The 24,161-nt window shown below is 50.6% G+C and overlaps 1 protein-coding gene across 6 annotated transcripts in view; it reads left to right on the plus strand.

The window, feature by feature from the left end:
• The window catches only part of Abr (ABR activator of RhoGEF and GTPase), a 196,391-nt gene that overhangs the window by 141,427 nt on the left and 30,803 nt on the right, over positions 1–24,161 (plus strand). For all 6 annotated transcript variants that reach the window (XM_021175886.3, XM_021175889.3, XM_021175887.3 and 3 more), the window contains 11 exons: positions 1,900–1,960; positions 6,395–6,447; positions 7,010–7,150; positions 8,895–9,016; positions 11,178–11,343; positions 13,784–13,906; positions 14,257–14,332; positions 14,782–14,886; positions 15,894–15,968; positions 18,052–18,149; positions 18,503–18,634. In XM_021175886.3, the coding sequence (XP_021031545.2) occupies positions 1,900–1,960; positions 6,395–6,447; positions 7,010–7,150; positions 8,895–9,016; positions 11,178–11,343; positions 13,784–13,906; positions 14,257–14,332; positions 14,782–14,886; positions 15,894–15,968; positions 18,052–18,149; positions 18,503–18,634 (1,152 nt within the window). The remainder of the gene's footprint in view (positions 1–1,899; positions 1,961–6,394; positions 6,448–7,009; positions 7,151–8,894; positions 9,017–11,177; positions 11,344–13,783; positions 13,907–14,256; positions 14,333–14,781; positions 14,887–15,893; positions 15,969–18,051; positions 18,150–18,502; positions 18,635–24,161) is intronic.

Here is a 24,161-nt window from a genome sequence, read left to right on the forward strand (position 1 = left end):
AAGCCACAATCAGTCTAGAGATCACGAAGCAGGTGGGCAGGTGGAGATGAACATGTAATTATGAGAGCTTAATCCCAGGACTCAGGAGGCAGAGGCAAGTGGATCTATGTTAGTTTAAGGCCAGTCTGGTCTATGTAGCCACTTCTAGACCAGCCAAGGCTATATAGATATTGAGACTCTGTCTTAAGAAAGAGGGGGGAAGGAGAGAGGGAGAGAGAGGAAGAGAGAAGAGAGAGTGTGTGTGCCTGAATAGGTAAATAAAAATCAATTTAAAAAGGGTGGGGGGGACTGTACCAATTTGATTATTAGGAGAAGCAGATAGGAGCTTGGAGGTGTGGTGTACAGGCACATGGAGCTGATGCCTCACCTCTGGAAACACGTGCCCCTTTCAGTTTCTAGAAGGACGCAGGAAGGAAGCACAGAGAGAAGGCCTCTTTTGAGAAGAAGCTCAACCTCTTTTCTCAAACCCCTGGATCAGACAGCTGTGGGACCCTGTGGGAAGACAGACGGGACAAGGGTGGGGACGTCCCTCTTGGTAAAAGCCATAAGTCTGCAGAACCGATGCTTCCTCTCAACATCCAGCGTCTCTGGGAATGAACTGGTCTCCCTGGTGCATGTTCACAGCGGCTCTGCTATGGCCCTGGGTACCCAGAGGGTCCAGAGACTGTGCGGTGTCCTCTTAGCCTGGCTGACTGCTTATTCTCTGTGCATCTATGCATAAGCACTCCCGGCATCCACTCTGATGTATCCATGCGTTAAGCTCCCCCAACCGACCCCCAAAGCCTGTTCCAAAGGACAGAGCCAGACCCGTGGCCCTCTGCCAGGTGGCAGCTCATCTTGACTCACTCAGTAAGATGACGCTGATGCTTCCTGCTGGCGCTGCCACTTAATTACTGCAATTAGGCCCTTCTCCTCTGCAGCAGCAGTGATTTCATACCTCTAGGCTGCACCAGAGGGGGTGTGGACCAAAATCCCTTAAAGCAGGGAATCCAGGCACCAGTGAGAGACAGACTCATAGAGAAGCTTGAGTCGTGTCCCCCCACCCCCACCCCCCACGGGCCAAGCTCAGTTCCTGGGGGTTTTCTCTGTCTAGAAACAGCTGGAGACAGTGGGAAATGAGCTTCTACTGTGTGGGCCTTGCCTTCCTTCAGGCAGAGGAGGCAGTACCACTTGGGCATCTGACCTTGGCCTCACCTTGGCCCCTTGTCTCTCAGGACATGACTCTTCTAGCTAGGCTCTGGTTCAATAAGGATTACATTTCAGCTCCAGTGGCAGCCACTGTCCTGTTGGCAAAGGCTGGGCCATCTCTTCCTTTAAAGCAGATGGAGGAGGTTTTGATCTGATGATCAAAGTCTTTCCAGCACTCCTGGGTCACCTGTTATAGGTTCCAGGAGAGGTAGTAAGGCATGTCAACAGGGCTGGAGGCGGGGTTAGTCTTTGTGTGGGGAGGTACAGCCTGGACTGCCCTTGTGGACTCCAGACCCATCTCCTCTCTGCTTATTGTGCAGGGGTGCAGACCCCCTCTGTCACAGCTCAGGGGTGTTCATTCCCAAAGGTCAGCTGGCACACCTAGTGCATATTGACTTCAGTCCTGTCTTCCCGGGGCTAGTGTGTACCCATCCCTGAGGGGTGGTTGGCAGTGGGAGGGTCTCTGCTTTTGGCCACACTCATCCTCCAGGGGCAAGGGCATCAGAGGGCAGGTCTTAGGAGATTTATTTTGCCACAGTACTTTCTAGCAATCAGTCCTGACTCTGGTTCTCAGAGTCTGCCTTCTTGCCTCTTGTTACTTACGCCCTGGCTTCAGAGCCCCTCTTCTCAGCAAGCTCTGCTATAAGAGAGGGAAGGAAGCTAGGGGACTGGACAGATCACGGTTAGTGATTTTTCTCCTCCCTCTCACAGGAACTCAAAGTGAAAGGGCCCAAGGACTCTAAGGACAGCCATACATCAGTCACCATGGAAGGTACTTTGTTTGGGGAGTGGTATGGACTACAGTTCTCTTCCTTTGTTTCAGTGAACTGTGAGCTGTGTGAACGTGGTAGCCTCCCTGCCTCACTCTGTGTGTGTGTGTGTGTGTGTGTGTGTGTGCCTGTGCCTGCCTCTCCTCCCTAGGCATCAGGCCAGCTACAAACGTGCTCCTCCTTAGAATGCCAGCAAGCTTTTGGTCCCTCCTCCCTCCTCCCCTCCCTTCCTCCTCCTGCCTCTCCACACTCCCGCCCTCCCCCTGTTGGATGAGCACTCGGAAGGAAGGAAGGAAGCGGCTGCTTGATTCTGGAGGTTGTGCAGCAGCAGCAGCCAGCAAGGTGGCCGAGTGGCCGGCCTGCTGAGGAGAGCCAGGAGCCTGGAGCAATGGCTGCAGGTCCCTGCTGCAAGGAGAGAGGCTGCCATGGAAATCCTGCTCATCATTCGCTTCTGCTGTAACTGCACCTATGGTAACCCAGGCGCCCCTCCGTGGGAAGTGGCATGCCTTAAGCCATCTGGGGGCTGGCCAGAAAGGACTTCAATACGGTCAGCAGGATTTAGGGGCTGCAGGGAAGGGAGGACGGTCGTGCTGTTGAACCCACTTACATTTGCTTTGTGGTCAGCCTGGAGTTGAAATCCAGGGGCTGTGCTGAGTATCTCTGAAATGGAAGGACCAGACTAGAAAGGTCCAGGTCCTCCGGAGGCAGTGTGTAGAACTGGTGGCTTAGCATGTGTGTGCCTGAGAGGCATTGAGCAACTTCCTGAAGAGGCTAAGGAAAGTGACAGGCTGTCCTCTCAGGCCTGAGGTGGGGGGCAAGGAGCAGCTGGGAGCAGGCAGAGAGGGACAGAGTCTGGAGAGCTGCACCTCAAGGCAAGAGAGTGCTAGCTGGGGCAGGAGGGAGAAGTTGGGAGTTTCTTTGTTTCCGCAAGCACGGAGGATGCTAAGCATCAAGGGTATTGTGTGCTCTGTGCACATGCTGCCTCCTCTCTGGTGGCTCTGGGAGAGCAGGGAGGAGCTGGTTGGTTTCAGGAGCAGCATTTCCAGCCCCTAAAGACCCCGAGCCCAGGTCCCAGCACTCAGTGCAGAAGGTCCGCGTGAGAAGGGGGTGTGGCTGGCTGCTGCTTTGTGAAGGTCACACACCCACTTCAGTGGAAGGAACCTGGAGCATCCTCTGTGCCACTCCTTCAGCTGGGGAGAGGAGGTGTCCTGGGACAGGTGCATGCTGTCAGCCAGGCTCCTTCTCATAGGAAACAGAAGAGGTGCATGCAGGGAGTTATCCAGACCTGGTGGCCCTACTACTCTCTAAGGCAAGAAGTGCCTTAGGGGTGACCTAAGCCACCTCTGGCGGGGAATGAGGGGCTCGTGTAAGCCCATGTATGTCAAAGAGGCTGGTTAAGGACCTTTCCTCTTCCCTCCTACCAGGCGCTTTGTCTTTACCCTTCTCAGTCACTTTGCTTGCCTATCTCCGTGGTAACCTGGGGCTCCTCTCACAGGAACCGAGTGGGGGGCGGCAGTTTGCTGGAGGAAAGATGGTAGATGAGCTTTCCAGTTCTTTCCCAGAGGCCTGTATGTTAGGGAGCTGTTCAGGACCACGGTCCCTTCATCTTCCCTGGCTTGTTCTGTGTCTGGTGCTCATGGTGGAGACAGCCTTTGTGCTGCCAGTTAGCTGACTCTGACAGGCTGGGGGAACCCAGGGAACAGTGGGACTTGATGGCCTGTCAGAGGTCAGGGAAGAAATGCAGGGCCTGGTTGAGGGGCCAGTTGCATGTCTGTGCTGATTTTCTAACAAGGAGAAAGGATCAGCTCTCTGCTCCCCATTCCCTCCCTAGAAGGAATGTCCTGATGAAGCAGACCTGAGACCTGGAGCCCAGGGTCTCTTTGGTCCCCATGATTCCATAATCTTTGAAGTCTGCTTCAAAGTGGGGAGTAGGTTGAGGAACTAGCTCTGCAGCAAGCACTCACCTGGGTAGATGGAGTCTTTTCCAGAACTCTTATATGTGGAGTTCCATTGGCCACTCTCTTCTGAGGAAGGCAGTCCAATTATAAGTGCATGGGTGAACCAAAATTCAAATCCCATATATCTTTCACAGCTTTGTGATTCCAGGCAAGTAATTTGTGCCTGAATTTCTGCACCATAAAATTGAGCTAGTGAAAATTGTGTTCACTTTTAGTGACAGGAAACAGTGTACGTAAGGCAGTTCCATGACACGTGATAGGAGACCAGCTTGTTCATAATAGTATTCTGACTTCTGGTGTTTATAAAGGTATAGTCAAGGAAGGCTTCCTGGAGGAGGGAGAAAGATGAGCAAGACAGTGTGTTGGGTGGCACCTATCCCAGGAAGAGAGAGGAAAGCATGATACAGGAGTAGAAAATGGGCAGCGCTGCAGAGCCCAGGAACAGAGAAGGGGTGGGGGCTTGTGGAGCACAGAGGACCACTCAGAAGCCAGGGGGGTGGAGGAGGGTGGGGGAGGGCCACAAAAGCACCGGGGATGGGGGGTTACCTCTCCTTGCCTGATTTCCTCCCACACACCTGATCCCCCTTGACCAAAACTGCAGGATTCATTCCACGGCCCTGTCAGATGGACTCTTAAGGTGACTTCAGGTATATTAATACCCCCTGAAACCTGATCCACCATTTCTGCAGACTTCTGAGCTTAGTCAGAAACCCTTTCCTCCTGGGACCCAGAGAGGGCTGCAGAAGCTGATGTTTCAGTGTCAGCTTTCCTGGGGGAGGGGACTCGGGCCCACCCCAGCCTGTGTCTGTTGACCTTGTGCCCGCCACAAGGTCTCAGTGTTTCTAGTATGAGTTCTCACACTGCAGTGCAGATGCCTGAGCTACAGGTGGATGGGGTGCCTCAGACATCCTCAGAGATGAGACCCAACATGCACGGCCAACCCTTGCTCTCACTGTCCCAGTACACCCTAAACCCATGGATCGGCCCATTCCATCCCCTGTGGGTCATCAGGGGGGCTACTAGAAATGGCTGGTTAAGAAAGGACTGCAGCAGGGCAGTGGTGGCGCACGCCTTTAATCCCAGCACTCAGGAGGCAGAGGCAGGCAGATTTCTGAGTTCGAGGCCAGCCTGGTCTACAAGAGTGAGTTCCCGGACAGCCAGGGCTATACAGAGAAACCCTGTCTCAAAAAACAAAAAAAGGAGAGAGAGAGGGAGAGGGAAGAGAAGAGAAAAAAGAAAAGAAAAGAAAAAGAAAGAACTGCAAAAGAGTAACGGGAATAAAACAGCATTTGTCAGCTGCTGATATACATCCATCTCAGCAAAATAGCTTTTTTTTAATCCTTTGGAGATCTTGGTTTAGTCGATGAAGTGTAGAAGGGGACATCTGTTTCTTTTAAGAGCTTGCCTGTGATCCTAATGGGCAGCCAAGCAAACAAGAGCTACAGATAGGGCACTTAGCATACATCGCCAGAGCACCAGGGTGTTCCCTGAAGTGATGGCTTAACACCTCACGAGGTATCTAGGGCTTTGGGAGACTGGTTTGGGGACTGTCCATGTGTAAGGAATTTAGGATTTGGTCAAATTCTGTGGGACATTCAGTCAGGATTCTTTTTCTTCAACTAACATCCTGCCTTTTACAGTACCTGTGACAGGAAGCCAAACTTCATGGTCCCAGCATTTGAATATCCAGCCCTAGGTTGGGAAGAGCAGTCTATAGGAAGTGCTAGGCTGCTGACTGCAGCCTCTTACCAGTCCCTGGTGAATCTGAGTAATCGCCATTCAATGTCTGGGTCACCGAAGAGTGTGGCACATGGGACCTGCTTGGCCTTGCATTTTCTCCAGCTTCTTTGGGGCTTCTGTAGCAAGACTGCACCCAGATTCCTTCAGGAAGCCTTGCTTCTCAGTCTGCCACAGGCTTGGGGATGGAGTGCGATCTGCCTTGCCTTTTGGCCCCTCAGGCCTATCCTGTTTTGTCAGCGGGCTTGAGGGCATAAGGAGTCTTTTCTCACAGAGCTGAGGCCAAGTGTGTGAATGGGAATGAATGCAGCATGTGGCTCTGTGTCAGTCCTGAGACTGGAAGAGCCTGAGAGTGACTGACAGGTGGGAGGTGTCCTTCTGGAAAAGTAGCAAGTACCTTTGGCCATCCTGGAGTCCTGAGGGCACCACAGCATGCTGAAGGGCCTCCCTGGGTATGTCTGTGTGTCTGGGGCTGGGGCCAGGGGAGCCTAGCCAGCACAGGCCTGGGTGAGGAGAGGAAGGTTCAGGTGTGGAGGGAGCCTGAGTGGACAGAGCTGTGTGTGTTTGTTTTATTTGGCTTCTCCACGGAGTGAAAAGGGAGGTATAAGTTGCCACAGAACCCTCTTGGCTTCCGAGCGACTGTTCATTTGGAGAAACAAGACAGGATGGGGTAAAAAGCCCATCTTCATGGTGCAGAGTTTTACTTCATCGTCCTGTCTCCTTTCTCGGCCTTCCCTACAGCTCTGCTGTACAAGCCAATTGACCGAGTCACCCGGAGCACCCTGGTCCTTCACGTGAGTGTCATGTCCCATTGTGGCCAGAGGTGGGTGGGTTAGGAGTTTTGTGTGAAGGCATTGAAATCATTGAGGCTCCATTTGGGGAACAAGGGAGAGGGTCCCTGGGCCCTGACTTTGCCAGCCTGGCCTATGGTAACCATGCCAACGGGGCAGTGTCCTAAATATAGCCTGGCTACTAAGCTTGCTACTTGGCCAAATTCTCCTCAGGAGGCATACACTTGCTGCTGCTTTGTTCCCTGCCTCATGGTCTCCAGGGCCCTGGAGCAGCTGTACAGTGTGTAGAGGAGGGTTCCCAAGCTGTTTGGTGAGGTGTGGCCTCACCTGCCGCAGTCCCTAGGGAAAAGAGTCACCCGAGCTCAGCAGAAATCAGAGGAACACTAAATGCCTTCACCACTGCCCCTCAGACCCTAGTTCCGTTCTGATTTCACAGGAATGGCTGAGTTAGAGGGTGGGTCCTGAGAGCGCCCCCTCAGAATTCTTTGGAGGATAGCATGTGTGTCGTCTCACTGAACTGGAACCATCTCCTCTCCACTCACTCCCCGCCCCCATCTTTCCCCAGGATCTGTTGAAGCACACACCCGTGGACCACCCGGACTACCCGCTGCTTCAGGATGCTCTCCGCATCTCCCAGAATTTCCTGTCTAGCATTAACGAGGACATTGATCCTCGCCGGACTGCAGTCACAACCCCCAAGGGAGAGGTGAGTTCAGGGCCCTGCATAACTTCACACCTAGACTGAGGAATAGACAGTCGGCCAGGTCCCTTGTCCCTGCTGTCCTTGGCCACCCTGATTAGCTATAGCATGTCAGGTCCTAGGTTAAGAACTTTATGACTGGCTGGGCAGTGGCGGTGCACACCTTTAATCCCAGTACTCGGGAGGCAGAGGCAGGAGGATCTCTATAAGTTTGAGGCCAGCCTGATCTACAGAGCAAGTTCCAGGCCCAGGCTACACAGAGAAACCCTGTCTCGAACAAACCAATTCCCCTCTCCCCCCGTAAAAGAACTTTAAGACTGTTGTTTCATAGGTCCCTGTAATAAACCTGTTAAAATAATCTCTGAGCCTGGCAGGGGGATCCCCAGATAAAAGTGTCAAAACTAGATCCTTAACTGGGCTGTCAAACTAAACACGTTGCCCCCCACTAGAAGCTGGACCTCTGGGGACCTCATTCTTGGTAAACATCCTTGCTGCCATTGGGATGATGCTCTCTGGGAGCCCCTAGGAGACACTTAGGGAACATACTTGGAGGTCCAGGGCTAGGCAACGAGCCCAACAACAGAAAGCGCTAGTACTGGACATGGTTAGTGCTGGGCATGGTTAGTACTGGACATGGTCTAGGCCACCCAGGCTGACGATATGTCCTCAGAAACACCTAGATGTGGCAATACATCTCCCCTGGGATGGGGTGGGAAGCTTCCTGATGGAAGAGTGGGAAAGCAGTGTGAGGAACTGGGGAGACGGTGACCCTCAGTGGTCAACAGACTGGCCCAGATACAGTGCCTTTAGTCTAATTGAGGTAATTAAGTAGCTTTTAGGGGGAAGGCTGACTGGGTTTCTGCTCCTTTGTTTCATTTATGAGTCTTCCTCGTCCACTGGGAAAGGCAGTAATGAGGGACAGGGTCTGGAGCACGGCTAATGGGGCATGGAGCTGTCTGTACGCAGTTCCCGGCCCTGGCTTGCAGCATCCCAGAAAATGGCACTAGTTAGTTTTACTCTAAGGATATCTGAAAAAAAATCTCTAGAAGGCATAGAGCGCTATCGGTTTCAGGTTGTCTAACTCATATCCTTTCGTTATGCTCACCCACAGACGATAGTGTATGTAGGTCACACAGCGTTTCGTGCACACTGGGAAGGCTGGAATAGATGGTGACAGCTCTGGAGAAGCCCACTAGCTCTGAGGGTGGCAGGGAGGAAACGATACATGTCTCATGAGCACTGAAATGCTTCTGACTGTCCCGATCGCTATAGCTCCCCTTGGGGAAATTCCAGCGTCTTTCATCCGTAGTTGAAGAATCCACTGAGAAGGTAGCATGGGCGAGCCTGAGTGGGTTGGCTGAGCAAGACAAGCTGAAACTAGATCAAACTCTCCATTGGGAGGAGATGTGAGATTGGAGGTGTTCATGGCCAAGGATGGAGAAACCAAACTATTCTAGAGAGTTTTTATTAATCCGGGGGACGCTGCCGAGAACTGTGGGGAAGGGTGCCCCTTCTGACTGTCAGTCACATATGGGGTGCCCCTGCACTGTGCTATTCCACACTGAGTACTGCTTCACGATACAGACGCCATTCTCTTAGCTGCACAGACAATAAATCTGAGATGAGAGGAGAGAGCAGCTGAGAAAGGGCTGAGTCTGGAGTCCAATCAAGACTCCCAAGCCAGTGCAGGCTGGGTCCTCGAAGCTCTCCTCCCTCTGAGCAGGTGGGGGCTGTGCTCTCTCTCCTTCAGACTCGGCAGCTGGTGAAGGACGGCTTCCTGGTGGAAATGTCTGAGAGCTCCCGGAAGCTGCGGCATGTCTTTCTCTTCACAGATGTTCTGCTGTGTGCCAAGCTAAAGAAGACCTCAGCAGGGTGAGGATATGGGTTTGGGGTCACAGTCAGGGACAACTGGCTTGGGCAGTGTGCTTCTTCTTCTGTTTTCCCCTTTAAGAAAAAACAGGCGGGCTGGTGAGATGGCTCAGCGGGTAGGAGCACCCGACTGCTCTTCTGAAGGTCCTGAGTTCAGGTCCCAGCGGCCACATGGTGGCTCACAACCATCCTTAAGGAGATCTGACTGGTGTGTCTGAGGACAGCTGCAGTGTACTTACATATAATAAATAAATAAATAAATAAATAAATATTTAAAAAAAATAAAAAGGGAAAAAAAGAAAAAACAGGCATGTTAGCCAAGAGTGGTGGCTTATATCTGTAGGGAGGCTAACACAGTAAGGTCACAGCAAGTTTAAGGCTTCCAGGGTTACAGTTTGAGACCATACACACATATATTCGATTCAGTTTTACTGTGTAGCCTTTTCTAAAAAGAAATCATGCTGATATTATTATTATTGTAATATATTACAGGAAAAAATAACCTCCCTGAACATAAGCATAAGTCTTCTGCGACTATATTTCTTTCCCATTTTTTAAAATGGTTTTGTGTTTTTTCTTATAGTTGTACTAATAGAATGCCCGATTTGGGGCACTGCTTTTTGTTTTTTACACTTACCTGATTATTATTTATTAGGTAGGTCTCACTGTGTAGCCCTGGCTGTTCTGAAACACCCTATGTAGACCAGGCTAGCCTTGAACTCAGAGCTCTCCTGCCTCTGCCTCCTGGGTGCTAGTCAATCAGAGGTGTGTGCCACCACTTCATCCAGCTTGGGCTTTCCCTGTTCCGTGCCGTAAGCGTTTTCTTATCACTGCTGCGTCCTTCCAAACACTTTACTTTCCTGCATGATATTAAGTGGACATGCCATAATTTACTCAAGTATTCTCTCCTTACTAGACAAAGTTTTTGCTACCTGCAGTTCCATGGGTATTCACTACATCTGCTGCCATTTGTTGAGATCTCCCACCACTGCAGGCGCCATGACAAGTGTTTCAGATACATTATTTTTAGTCTTCCTCTCACCTTCACAAAGTGGTTGTTATTTTCCCTATTTCAAAGTCAGAAGCTAAAGAGAAGGCAAGTAAGTTGCCCAAGGTCACATGGCTACTTGCAACTCCTTTTCAGTAGAGTGGATACATTCTGTCATGTATAACCTATTATATGCTAAACATGTTGCCTCATACTATAGAGGGAGATCTTTGTCCCTAGAGTAACATAAGGGAACAGAACTGGGAACAAATCTATTCCTCAGAGGAATTGGAAGAAGAGAGGAGGTCACTGTGGGCTTCAGTTGAGGACATGACTCCCAGGAACTACCACAGAGATGCCAATAGAAAGCTGTGTACTGGGAGTGTGCTCCTGAGCTGCATCCAGGAGCCCCCAGTGCCTGCTGGGAAGGGAAGTACTGAGGGGCATGGTCTACAGCATGGCTAACAAGATGTGGGGCTCCCTGGTGTTCAGCTTTTCTCCCACAGCAGATAGTAATCATAGCACCCTTTCCCACTAGGCTGAGAGAGAGAGCGAGAGAGAGAGAGAGAGAGAGAGAGAGAGAGAGAGAGAGAGAGAGAGACTTGCTATGTAGCCTTGCCTGTCATGGATCTGTCTATGTAGCCCAGGCTGGCCTTGAATTTATAGAGACCCACTTGCCTCTACCTCTGAATGCTGGGGTTAAAGTCATGTGCCACCAGACCCAGCTTGGGTGTAGTTCTATGACTCTCAGCCCAGGACTTTGTATGCTCCCTATGGATTGGAACTGGCATTCGGAATTGAATCTCTAGCCCATCTCCTCTCTAAAGGACAGCGATTGGGAGCTTCCCTGTGGATAGACTAGCAGAGATGGCAAGAGATGGGAAAACATGAGCTCGGCCAGGAAGGCTTCAGTCTTGATACACAGTGACTTGGGATATTTAAAAGCACCAGTCACACTGGGGTGAAAAGCTTGGCTTCACTGCTGGCTGACCAAGATCTGGTTCTCAGTGTTCCTTCCACAAGTGTGTGCCTAGCGTTCCCCAAGAGCAGGGAGTGTTCCTGCCTCCCGTGCGTCTCAGCAGATCCCTTCGTGGGTAGGTTTTTTTGCTCTGGGCGAGCAGTTGTGCACTGAAGAGGCTACTCTGCCTAGCTCACATCTCCCATGCTTGCTTACAGAAAGCATCAGCAGTATGACTGTAAGTGGTACATCCCTCTGGCTGACTTAGTGTTCCCATCCCCTGAGGAGTCAGAGGCCAGTCCCCAGGTGCACCCCTTCCCAGACCACGAGCTAGAGGACATGAAAATGAAGATCTCTGCCCTCAAGAGTGAGATCCAGAAGGAGGTAAGCCATGTCCCCGGGGCGGTTTTGAACTGGGTGTCCGAAGGGAGGTGGAGAGAGGTGGGCTGCAGGCTTACAGGTGCGATCGGGAGGTGGAGAGAGGTGGGCTGCAGGCTTACAGGTGCGATCGGGGAGGGAGGATGGATGCAAGAATGGTAGCCCCTGCTTGTGTAAGTGCTGAGGGAGGGCTGGGGACATTAAAAATGGAATGTTTCCTCAGTAACCGCGTGTATTGCACATGATAGAAAGGGGAAGCAAGAGAGGAGGAATGAGAGAGGCTCTCTTGAGAAAAAGCACACACAGGAGGCCTTGTGAGAAACTGACACATCTCAAGGGAACTAAACAGGGAGAGGGGACCCGGTACAGCAGTTGGCCAAAGCATGTGCTAAGAAGTAGATCAGAGTCTTGTCACACACACACCAGCCACAGGTAGTTCTGTGTTGGTCCACAGAGTGAATAGCCTGTGGGTCATATTCACAGACTTCACTGTAGAAAAATTATACAAAGTAAACTAGAAAGTTAGTATTTTAAGGAGGGGACTCAAAAAGGGAAAGCTATTTAGAAAGTGCATAAGAAATGAAAATCAATCTCTGTGTCTGTCTGTCTGTCTGTCTGTCTCTCTCTCTCTCTCTCTCCCTCCTCCCCTCCCCCATGTATTCCCAAAAGGACTATTTTCTCTCTCCTCTGTTTCTCTGGTTTCTGTCCTCTCTCTTTTACTCCCTTCTTAATCCCCCTTCTCATGTCCCAAAATAAACTTCATTTTATACTAAAAAAAAAAAAAGAAAAAGAAATGAAAAATACACCTTTAATCTTAGCACTCAGGAGGCAGAGGCAGGTGGATTTCTGAGTTCGAGGCCAGCCTGGTCTACAGAGTGAGTTCTAGGACAGCCAGGGCTACACAGAAAAACCCTGTCTCAAAAAACCAAAAAAAAAAAAAAAAAAAAAAAAAAAAAGGAAGGAAGAAAGAAAGAAAAATACTGCAGCTCCAAACTCGTGGGATAAGGCCAAAGTGCTGTCTGAGGAGAATGTGTAGCCTTACATCTCTGTTCAAAAGCAGTGGCTTGGGGAAGGTGAGGTGTCACAGTGGGTAAAAGCACTTGCCACCAAACCCGAGGACCTGGGTTCAGTCCCCAGGCCTACATGATGGAAGAAAAAAAACCTGACTCCCTCAGTTTACCCCCTGAGTCACCTTGCTGGCCACACTGATAATGTTTAAAACTCATTTTATCTAGTCATCAATGTAATAGATGCTTATAACGTTAGTAGACAGTGCAAGAGTGATTATCAGCCACCTTACATGGTTAACAACTTGAAGTGAGTGAGTGTGTGTGTGTGTGTGTGTGTGTGTAACCAGAGCACATGTCCTATCCTGTTCTGGTACTTTTTAAGCTTCACACAGAACCACACCTAGAGTTCTGGGTTGTCAGATCCCCTTTAGCAGCTATTTTCTGTTCAACTGCCGAGCATGTACCTGGTATTTGGATTGTTCCTGGTTCATTCCCTGTAGGAAGCGGGGTTTACAGTCCACATTACTTCCCTGTGTCTCTGCAGCTGTGTGCATTCACTTAGAGCTGCTTCTGAGAAACTTGTTAGCTTCTTCCAACAGGATGTGAGAGCCACTGCCACAGAGCTGGCTGTGAGATTTGTTAAGAGTTTTGCCAGACTAACACGTTAAGGACTGGGGAGATGGCTCAGTGTTTAAGGTGCTTGCCATTCAAGTAAGAAACCACAGGTCAGATAAAAAGGACCCATGTGAACACTGGCTGGGTGGGGTGGCCATCCTGTCATCCCAGCACTTGGAACCCCAGACCAACCTGGCTATTGAGACTAGCCCTGTCAGTGAGCTCTAGGTTTGATTGGGAGACCCTACCTCAAAAAATAAGGTGGAAGAGGGATCAAGGGCGATTCCATCATCACCTTTGAGCCTACACACAAGTGCTCACACATATATGAATGCATACATGCACACCACACACAGCTGGGGCTCTGTCCTGAAAGGTGTCTGTTGGTTTCTAGTAGCGGTGATTGCGTGATGGGGAAGCCTTACTACCTTACCCATGGCCGCTTGAAAGCCTCAGGACTTGTCAGGTCATTGGGGTTTCTATGGTGAAGCAGACAGAGGAAGTGTGTAGAATGGGGTAGTTCTAGTACTATTGGGGGGGGGCGGCTCTGGGGGCTGGGTGGTCTAATTGTCTGGCCTGCTTGTGGGTGTCTGAAGAGGGCCCTTGGGTTAGTTGCATGTGAATGGTAATGCTCGCAGGAGGGTTAGTTAGGAATTAGCTGGCTCTTGGGAGGTGCAAACCTGCGGGCCCTAGATACCAATACCGCATGAACTATAGCAAATGAGAACCTGATTAGCACACAGGAGAACGCTGTGCTTAGCACAGCTGAGTGAGATATGAACTTCGGATGAGGGGAAACAGCCGTGTCTCATCTCCTGCAGAAAGCCAACAAAGGACAGAGCCGAGCCATTGAGCGCCTCAAAAAGAAGATGTTTGAGAATGAGTTCTTACTGCTGCTCAATTCCCCGACGATCCCTTTCCGGATACACAATCGGAATGGAAAGGTCAGGAGGAGCGGGGCGGAGGGCCACCTGTTCCCTTAGCACAAGGTTGCCCACTCCCTGTGGCTTCTGGCACTGACCCATGGGAATCAGGGGCAGGGGCTGGAAACCCCATTTCCCAGTCCTCAGTTCCAAGTCCTGGATATGCTCTTCCAGCTGCAGTAAGCTACTGCCCTCTGCTGGCCGCCATTGGCACTGCCACCGCCACTCTTGTTACCTGGCTTCCTAAAAAGGACAGCCCCCACCCTAACTGCCTCCTCCGTCAGTTTCCGAGGGCCTGATTGGGCTTGGATGGGGCACCTGGAGGGTGAGGGTGGCCACCGCACTGAACGCTTGCTTCTCCCTCCCTCCAGAGTTACCTGTTTCTTCTGTCTTCGGACTATGAGAGGTCGGAGTGGAGAGAAGCGATTCAGAAGCTCCAGAAGAAGGGTAAAGTCCTGCCTGGTTCCGCACTGCTCCGAAGGTGTCCTTGCCATCAAGGGCCTTGTGTCTTTCCAAGCTTGTTACCTCCAGTGGCTCTCTTTAGCCCTCAGAGTCTCCTTAAGATGCCAGGGAGGTGGCACTCTTGGAGTGTTACTCTCTGTTGAGGTCCAATTAAGCCACACAGTGAATTCATGACAGGCCATCTAGGGTCCTAGGTTGGGTGTCCTTCTACTCCTTGCTTCCCACGCACACACATGAGCCTCTTTGCATATAGCTCTTACCTCTGATGACACCCGCAGCTGTGCTCATGGGAATACCTGCAGGACTTTCCCTTTGCCCAGAGAACCGACTCCAACACTAGACACTAAGCTGATCTCCTGAAGCACCTGCAAGGATACCAGTAGGTTCTTGAGGACCTATAATGACGCTCCCTCTGCTCTCGGCTTCTCCCACAGATCTCCAGGCCTTTGTCCTGAGCTCTGTGGAGCTCCAGGTGCTCACGGGATCCTGTTTCAAGCTTAGGACCGTGCACAACATTCCTGTCACCAGCAATAAAGATGGTAAGATTTGGAACTCCAGGCTGCCCAGCCAGCAGGTCCAGGTTCCCAGAGCATTCCCAGGGTAAGAGGCTAGGCATGCCTGCTGGTGGCTGATCTCACTGCCCAATGTGGCTGAAACTGTCCTCTTGCCAGATATATAGAGATTGTAAATGGGACATACTCTCTCCAGGGCTCAGGTATTCCTTGGCCCCCATCCAGTTTGAGTAAAAAGTCTGCCTCCTAGAGATGATGCTGGAACTCACCCCAGCAGAACAGAAGAAGGCTGCAGGATGGGGCAAGGATTTGCCAGGGAAGGATGACACATTAGGTAGACTAGAGAGGGATATGAGAAATCAGGCCAGGGGTCTCAGGAAGTAGATTTGGTAGGCTTTAAATGCCAAGCAAGGGAGTTTGGCAGTGGTGCCGTGATCCCAGGGGCCTACAGAAGGCTTCTGAGCTGGAGAGCTGAGCTGAGGCTAGAGACTGGCCAGGGTCAGCTCCCCTGATGTGGAATGGCATCTGCTCTGGGACCTCCTAATCTTCCTTTCTCTGCCTTCTCGATAGTGCTGGGATTACAGCATGTGCCACCATTCAGACCATGAAAGGACTTTCGAAAGCCAGATTTCTTCAGGCTCGCCTGGGGACCTTTGTGTCTCGAACAAGATCCAAGGCTTCCCTCAGAGCCTTGCCTTTCCTATTAGAACAAAGTGATTCAAATTAGTCTGTTTTCATTTTGAAGGATTAGGCAGAGGAGGGCAGCCTTGGGGTAAACCATGATCAGAGAGAGGAAGATACTGAATGCCCGGCCTAAGACATTTGTTCTAGCTCTCAGTCTGAGCAGAAAGGACACCTTCTTACCTAGAGCTGCACACACTGTGGGAAAACAGTGAGCAATGGACTTGTGTCCCGCTGGCCAGCGGGTGGTGCTGTGGACCACAGACCCCTGTCTGCCCTCCAGCCCCTGCCAGCTCAGAGTGGAAAAGCTGGTGAGTCTCCAACACCTCTAGCCTCCTCTTGCTCTCTTGCAGATGATGAGTCTCCAGGACTGTACGGCTTCCTTCATGTCATCGTCCACTCTGCCAAGGGCTTTAAACAGTCAGCCAGTAAGTGCCTCCTCAGCCCCGGGAAGAAGTTGTGTGGCTACTGTCCATCTTTCATAGCAAGTCCCTGAGGTTCCACTATGCAGGACCCTCTTTCCTCAACTGCTCAGCTCTGATCTCCCCATGCTGGGGCCCTGCCAACATGCCTGAGTTGTGAGACTTATCCTCGAAAGCTAGTAGCTAGCTCCTCTCGGCAGGGAAATCACCTTCACCATTTGTCTCCTCCAAGCCTTACCTTTAGATCCACAGACACCGAAACTCAAACTCGCATCTTGTGATTATTCTGTGATGCTGGACAAGCTTTCTAACCTTTCTGAGGCTCAGCTTCCTTCTCTATAGAAGGCAGTCACGGGCCTGGAGTTCTGTTCCCAACACCCACATGGTGGTTCACAACCATCTATCTCCAGTTCGAGGGATCCAGCTCTCGCTTCTGGTCTCCACAAGCACTGGGTGCACACGTGGGGCACAGATACACATGCAGGCAAAACACTCATACACATAAAATAAGTCTAAGACATCTCTTTTTTTTTTTTAAAGATTTATTTATTTATTATACGTAAGTACACTGTAGCTGTCTTCAGACGCACCAGAAGAAGGCATCAGATCTCATTACGGGTGGTTGTGAGCCACCATGTGGTTGCTGGGATTTGAACTCTAGACCTTCAGAAGAGCAGTCGGGTGCTCTTACCCACTGAGCCATCTCACCAGCCCAACATCTCTTTTTTAAAAAAAAATTCTGTTTGAGACAAAATTGAGTCTCTCAATGTAGCCCTGGTTGTCCTAGAATTTCCTTTGTAGACCAGGCCGGCTTCAAACTCGCAGAGATCTGCCTACCTCTGCTCTGAGTGATGGAATTAAAGGAATACACTAGTATGCCTCAAAAAAAAAATTATGACAATCACATTTGTTTTTATTGACCTAAAAGTGGGCTTAAATATTATTGTGTATGTATGCACTGCATGGGGTACTGGGGATGGATCCTCATTCCTTGCACATACTAGGCAAGTGTTTTACCACTGAGCAATACTCCATTTCAGTTAATTTTTTTTTTAAAGACAAAAAGACACACTATGTGGCTCTGGCTGGCCTTGAACTCTCTATGTAGATCAAGCTGTTTGATCCCAAACTTACAGAGATCTACCTGCCTCTGCTTCCCAAGTGCTGGGATTAAAGGTGTGTACCACCAAACCTATCTTCAATTAAACTTCTTTTTTAATATTTATTTATTTTATGTATGTGAGTACACTGTAGCTGTCTTCACACCAGAAGAGGGCATCAGATCCTATTACTGATGGTTGTGAGCCACCATGTGGTTGCTGGGATTTGAACTCAGGACCTCTGGAAAAGCAGTCAGTGCTCCTAACCCCTGAGCCATCTCTCCAGCCCTCAATTAAACTTGTTATTCTATTTCTTCTCCAGTGAGTTTACAGTTCCTAACTGTTTGCCAGGTGAGGAAACTGAGTCACAGAGATGTGAAGTAATATAACACACAGGCTCAGAAACTCAGGGTTCCTGGCTCTGGCCCCTTCATACCAAGTTCATGCTATCAGCCCCTCAGCAGCCGTTCAGTCAGTCAGCATTGCTTCTGGAGTGAATGGGCCTCCACTTGGTGTCCCCATCATACTCAGGGTCACGGCGCCTGCCATGCTATTGTGCCACTTACAGTTTGCCTCTCCTGCAGTGAGCACTTCAGAGACAGGAAGCGGGCCTCCTTTGTCCCTGGATAGTTAGGAGATTGAAAGGGCTACATGACACTGGATTTACCGAACACCAACAGCACACCCAGAGGAAACTCAGAGTGGTCAGTGCCGAGGCACGTTCAGGGCCTTTGCCACCTCATTACCTGTGATGGTCTTGTGGCAGCTCCCTGTGGTCACTTTTTCTGTACACAGGAAGCTGAGGTCCCAGGGATTTGCCCAGGCTGCGTAGTCAATAGAGATACTGTAGGATCCATGTATGCTTAATGCTTAAAGCTCAGATTCTGCCCCTCAGAGCCTGTACCTTTTCCTTCCTGAGCCCTTGACCACTCCCTGTGTCCTGGCCCCTGGTCAGGCCTCACCTGGTATGTCTGTCCTTCCTCCTACAGATCTTTACTGTACTCTGGAGGTGGATTCCTTTGGCTATTTTGTCAGCAAAGCCAAGACCAGGGTGTTTCGGGACACGACAGAGCCCAAGTGGGATGAGGTAAGTAGAGGAGGCTCATGTCCCAGTTTGCTCTGCAGAGGGTGACTACATCACTGGCTGGACCAGCTGTATCTCCCTAATCCTTTACTTTCACTAGTCGTCTGCTTGCAGACCAGTGTTTAGGTCGGTGAATCCTGGGGTTTCAGATAAGGTCCCCAACCCCACTCCACCAGTCACATAGAGGCCTCACTCCAGAAAGTACCAGTGCCCCTCTTTGTCTCGTGATGTGGCCCTCCTGGGTCCTGCCCACCCAAGCCTTGCAAAGCCAACACCCACACTTGCTGGGACATTGGAAAGCCACAAGTCTCCCCTTCAGAAGCTCAGGGCTTGCATTCCTTCCCGTCTCTCACTAGGAGTTTGAGATTGAGCTGGAGGGTTCACAGTCCCTGAGGATCCTGTGTTATGAGAAGTGCTACGACAAGACCAAGGTCAACAAAGACAACAATGAGATTGTGGACAAGATCATGGGCAAGGGGCAGATCCAGGTAAGGAACCGGGGCGAGACCTGGAGCTGTAGGCCAGGGTTGTACAGTTAAGAAGCCCTTCTTATTCCTTGTTTGGTCTTTTCTGACTTTGGCTCAAAGCTAAGACAAGTAACCCAAAGTTGGCTCCTTGCTGTGATCCAGCTGCCCAGAGATCCTGGGTCCCCTGGCGACCATACCTGGCCCAGGTAGACTACCGTGTTCTTGCCTTTGTTGTCATAGTAACATTCAGTCTGTTGGTGGTTTTCTGTGTGATGCTATGTTGGGAAGCATCACGAGGCTGTCATAAGCAGGAAGAGATGTAGATGCTTGTAATGAGCTGTGTGTGCTATGGGCGCGAGACAGAGGGGAGTCACATGTGCCCCAGTGGTTGCCATTCTACCACAAGGGCTTAGGATCAGCAGGGCTGCCTGGCTCCAAGTTCCTGTACTGTCCTCACCTGTGACGGGAGTCTCGGTCTTGGTGGTGGGGAGGGGAGGGAAAGGATGTCAACAGAGTCAGAGCCTCAGTGAGTGCACGTGTCTCAGTGTTTCCTGGTACCCAGAAGATGGAAATGAGGGGAAGGGTCTGTGTGCACTTGCATCTCTGAGGCATTGTGCCAGTTTTGAAAAATGCTGCTATCTACTTATCTTCTCGAGAAAGCTTGAGAGATAATGTTTAGCATGGAGCCATTCACACTGCTGCTTGGCACCTTGTGTGGCCTCACCCTTAAGACACAGTGTGTGCAGATTCTGTGACTGTGAACTTAAGGGAGATAATGACAAGGCTGGGTGGCAGGCATGGATGCTCTGGGTCTCTTAACTTTTGACCCCAACATGCATACCAAATTCGTCCTGGGCAGGGAGTGTCACTCTTTTTTTGTTTTTTAAAGATTTTTAAAAATTTTTATTTATATGAGTACACTGTAGCTATTCTTAGACAGACTCCAGAAGAGTGCATCAGACCCCATTACAGATGGTTGTGAGCCACCAAGTGGCTGCTGGGAATCGAACTCAGGACCCCAGAGAGAGCAGTCAGTGCTCTCAACCGCTGAGCCATCTCTCCAGCCCCATGTGTCACTCTTTTTTAATACTTGTTTTTATTTCATGTTTATGGGGATTTTGCCTGCGTGCATGTGTATTCACTGCTTGTGTGACTGGTGCCGGCGGAACCAGAGAAGGTGTTGTACCCCCTGGTATTAAGGATAGAGGGTGCTAGAAACAAATCCTGGGTCCTCTAAGGGTTGTAACCACTGTGTTCTTTTTTAAGACAGTGTTGATTGTTCTCTGGTGTTTTACTTGGTGCCACTGGGAGGTATGTGGGTATCCCCATCCCCCACCTGTCTTGGGTTCAGTATCTAAATAGAGGGGTGGTACCCTCTGGTCGAGGCCCAGCCATCTGCCTCATGTTCTTAAGCACAGCTTTTCTGATGCTGAGGGACCTGTACCCTGCTCCTTGGTGCTGTCGCCAGGGAGACAGTGCTGCTAGGCAACCACGTGCCAGCCCTTCATTGTTTCGGAAATAAGAATGACAGAAAGCTCTCTGAATCCAATCCCTGTCACATATCCTCTTAAGTAGCAAAACCCTCACCTCTATGGCCTTGGTCAAGGCCCAAGCAACAAGCAGGGAACAAGTTCCAGGCTGGCCTGGCCAGCCTTGGCAGCCAAGCAGCCAAGCGATGTAAGAAGCTGCCACACTGCCTGGGCCATTGATGACTGTGAAATGTAAGCATGACCAGGGCAGCCAGCTCAGTGAGCACTGCGGCCCACTGCCTCTCTCCACTCAGATCCCGGGGCCAGGAGTCTCCCCCTGGATGGCAGGCAGCCCAGCTCCCTCTGCCCTCACGGTGCTGCTCAGGCCCAGAGGAAACACCATAAATCACCGGCTCTTGGAGACAGGAGCAGATGGAGGTCGCGGGGGAGGGGAGGCTGCCAGGTTGTATTTGGCAAAGCCGAAAGCACATTCTGCTAAGGAAAACGTTTCTGGTTTTAGCTTCGAAGAATGTTAAATGCCTGAGAGTTGATATTAAAAGAAACACAAACGTCCCAGCTGCCAGCCGACCAGGCCAGTGAGTGGGCAGCTCAGAGCCCAGGGCCTCAGGAGGCCTTTGAAGTTCTCTAGCACTCAGCCTCCTGAGCACAACCCGGGCTCTGAGCCATGGATTCACCTCACCATCTCCTGGGCACTGGGGAGGGGGTGATGTGGCTCTTAAAGCCCTGCACTGTAGCTACCTCAGAGCCACTGAGACAGCCAGGCTGGATGGATAGTCTGCACTGGACAGCCCCACATGGCCAGGCCCCACGGAGCTGTAGGACAGCCTGTTTCCATAGCTGCCACATGTTTAAGGTGTCTACTAATTCTGGAACCCAGGTTGCTGCTTCCCTTCCCGGGTCCTGAGAGCTTGGTGGGAGAGGAGGTAGGACCTAAGGAATGCTCGATGGGGAGAGAGAGGGGGATGCCTCCACTCAGCCCAGCCTGGGATGAGTGAGGGGACCCCGAGGCTGAGCTCTAGGTATTTGCTTCTGTGATGGGTTGCTCTCTTGTAGCCATGGTGTAGGACCTCATCTGAAAGTGGAGGCAGGGCTGTGTGTTATAATCAGTGCAGACAAATGGTAGCACTGGTCACTGCCATGTGTGTCCAGTATTTGTGCTCTGAGAAGCTCAGACCCAAGTGCTGTCTGATGTGATCCTGATACAGCTCTGCATGGAAGGTGACCTCTTTGTCCTGCTTCACAGATGGGACACTGAGCCCAAAGTGCCTCTGCTGACAGTATGCAGGGAATGCTATGCTGTCTCCTTGGTCCTCTGTCTGTATATCTTAGGGCTTCATCAAGAAGTCTCGCAGCCCAGGTGTAAAAAGCCTTGGCGTGGCTAACGGTCTGGGTCTGGTGATGGAGCTGGAGTGATGCCCTGCTGTCTGGCATAACAAGAGCCTCAGATTGCCATTGGTTGGAGTAGTATCACCTCTGGACGCAAAACGTTTCTGCATAGTGTGCCTAGAAAGACGCAGAATGCATGGAAAAGGGCCAGGCAGGTTATAAATGGGGGGTGGTATTTACAGTGCCTCTGCAGTGAATACACATAAGTGTAGGGTACCCTATCAGATTGAAGGGCTAGTATTGTACTGCAGGCTACCAGACAGCAGCACAGGATGCTAGCACAATACTGACTTAGAGTCCAGCACTGCAGAAGCCCTCAGCTATGGCTGCAGGGGGTCTCCACAGCATCCTGTGGGCAGGAAGGCTCACAAAGATAAGCACACTGAGGAAGTGAGAGCAAATAACCTGTCCAAGGTCCAGGTGTGCAGTCAGGAGAATCAGCAGCACCCTAACCTAGAGCCTCTGCCACCAACTCTAAAGCCCATTGCTAGGGTGCTCTGCAGCCCTCATTGCTCTGGGTAAGGAATGGGGTGGAAACTAACAGGGAAGGTTATTTGGCTGGAGGGAGGAAGACTTCAAGAAGGATGTGAGGCTGTGGGATCTGAGAGCGCTGGTTCCAAAAGCAGGGTTTGTTTGTATTGAAAAATTAGAGTCATTGTGAAGAGCCTTGACAGTCACCAGCCCTCCCATTGAGTCCCACGACCCTTTATTATGTAATTCTGTGCCTTCCCCCCTCCCTTGGGTGTGTACACTATTATGTAGGCTTAATCATAGTGTGTGTTTTGTATATTTTCTCTATTTTCATGGCATTGTATCATAAACCCCGGTTTAAGCCTGTATATAGTCTTTAGATATACATTTTAAAAGCACATTATTAAGGTACTTTTAATCAGTTTATATAGTAGCAGGCATGTAATTGTTCTCTTAAGGGTCTGTTACTTTAGTGAGTGGGCAGGCTCTGGATCAGCAGAAATGAGGCAGGAGTTTGGGGGAGGGACCCTCATGTGAGCTCAGAGGAGCAGGAATGTGTAGGGAGTGGGCCAGGAAATTAAGGCATCCAGCTTGCCCTGAACAGGAGGGGCTGTGAGCCAGGCAGGTGGAAGGGAGGTAAAGGAATGAATAAAAGAAGATGGCCTACAGGGTCTAAGGCCATCCAATCCTGTCTCTTGAGGAGAAAGAGACCAAGACCACAAAGGATGAATGACAAGCCTGCCTTCACATAGGTTGCCTGTGATTCAGGGACCTCTATCCAAAGTCGGCAAAGCTTTTGATTGGCCGCTGGCTGAGTAAGTAAATGACAGTACTTATTGGTAGAATGCAGACAGTGTGTGACTTCAAGGCCACTGCCTTTTGCCACTGAAATTCACTGAAACACCCTACCAGCTTGTTCCATCTCTCTTGCAGGCTGCGGAATTATCCCTTTCTTTTCGGACCCCCAGAGCCATTCCTTGTGGATTTTCTGTACAGCCACCGCACTATCTACCTCTCCCTGCTGGCTTGCCCATAGCCCAGCTCAGCCTGAAGCATCCTCCATTAGCTTGCTTTGGTTCCCTGCTCCCAGGGGGAATCCTCTATGTTTATCCTGGTCTATTTCTAACTACACCATTCCAGACTCCAGATGCGATCTCCCCAACTGCTGTCTGATTAGCATATTCCCAGGGTCCAACCAGTCAAAGCTGGCTGGGTCTGCTGGGGAAAGGCAAGCCAGGGTGATTTTATGATGGGGCCATTTAAAGAGATCAGAGCTCTTATAAATGGAGGAAGTCACGAAGGCCAGTCTCTACCTCCAGTGCCCAAATGGGCAAATCTGGCAGTATTTAAACACTTTTAAACACCCCCCCCCACCCCCAAACAGGAGCTCATGTAGCCCAATCTGGCCTCAGATTCTCTGTGTAGCCAAGGCTGGCTTTGAACTCCTGATCTCTTGCATCTTGCGTCTATCTCCTGAGTATAGGATTATAGGAATGTGCCACTGTGCCCTACTTAGCCCTCTGTATTATTTTACACTTATTTATTTGTTCTGTGGGGAAAGAAGGGTAGGAGTGAGTGCTCATGCCACAGCACACCTGTATAGGTCAGAGGACAACCTGTGCGGATCCATCCACATATTTTCTTGTATCCATCACCCAGGTGTGGCTTTGAAACATTTTTACCTTCTTCTCCCTCAGCTTTATACCCATTCAACACGAACTGCCTTCTCCCCTCCCCCAGCCTCCAGCAACCACCATTCTCCTCTGTTTTTGACTACTTATCATAATGCCTCAGGGTTCATGCACACCCCTTCCCTTCCCTTTCCTTCCTTTTAAGGGTTCAATAATATTCCACTATTATTGGATATATCATATCTGTGGACACTGGCATTTGCTCCACCCTTAGACTCTGACACTTTTTTTAAGCATAGTCTTTGGAGCTGGAAATTTCCAAGTCTCCTTTCCCACCTTCACTGTTTTTTACTTCCAGCTGCAAAAACCCAGCAGAGCCCCGCGACCCTGGGTCACAGTTAGGAGTTTAGCGTGGTTAAGCTGCCTCTGATCGGCCCCCTAGGGAGGGAGTACATCTGATCCGCCCCGCCCTTAGCCCCGCCCCCTAGAGAGGGAGCACGTCTGGCCCCTTTCCTTTCTTTGCTCAGCTCTCCTCCCCATCCTCCCTTGGGTAGTTACTGAGTGTGGTAC

The sequence above is a fragment of the Mus caroli genome, unplaced genomic scaffold (genome assembly GCF_978045245.1).
Source record: "Mus caroli unplaced genomic scaffold, Mus_caroli_1 scaffold_13, whole genome shotgun sequence".
NCBI classification, from domain to species: Eukaryota; Metazoa; Chordata; class Mammalia; order Rodentia; family Muridae; genus Mus; species Mus caroli.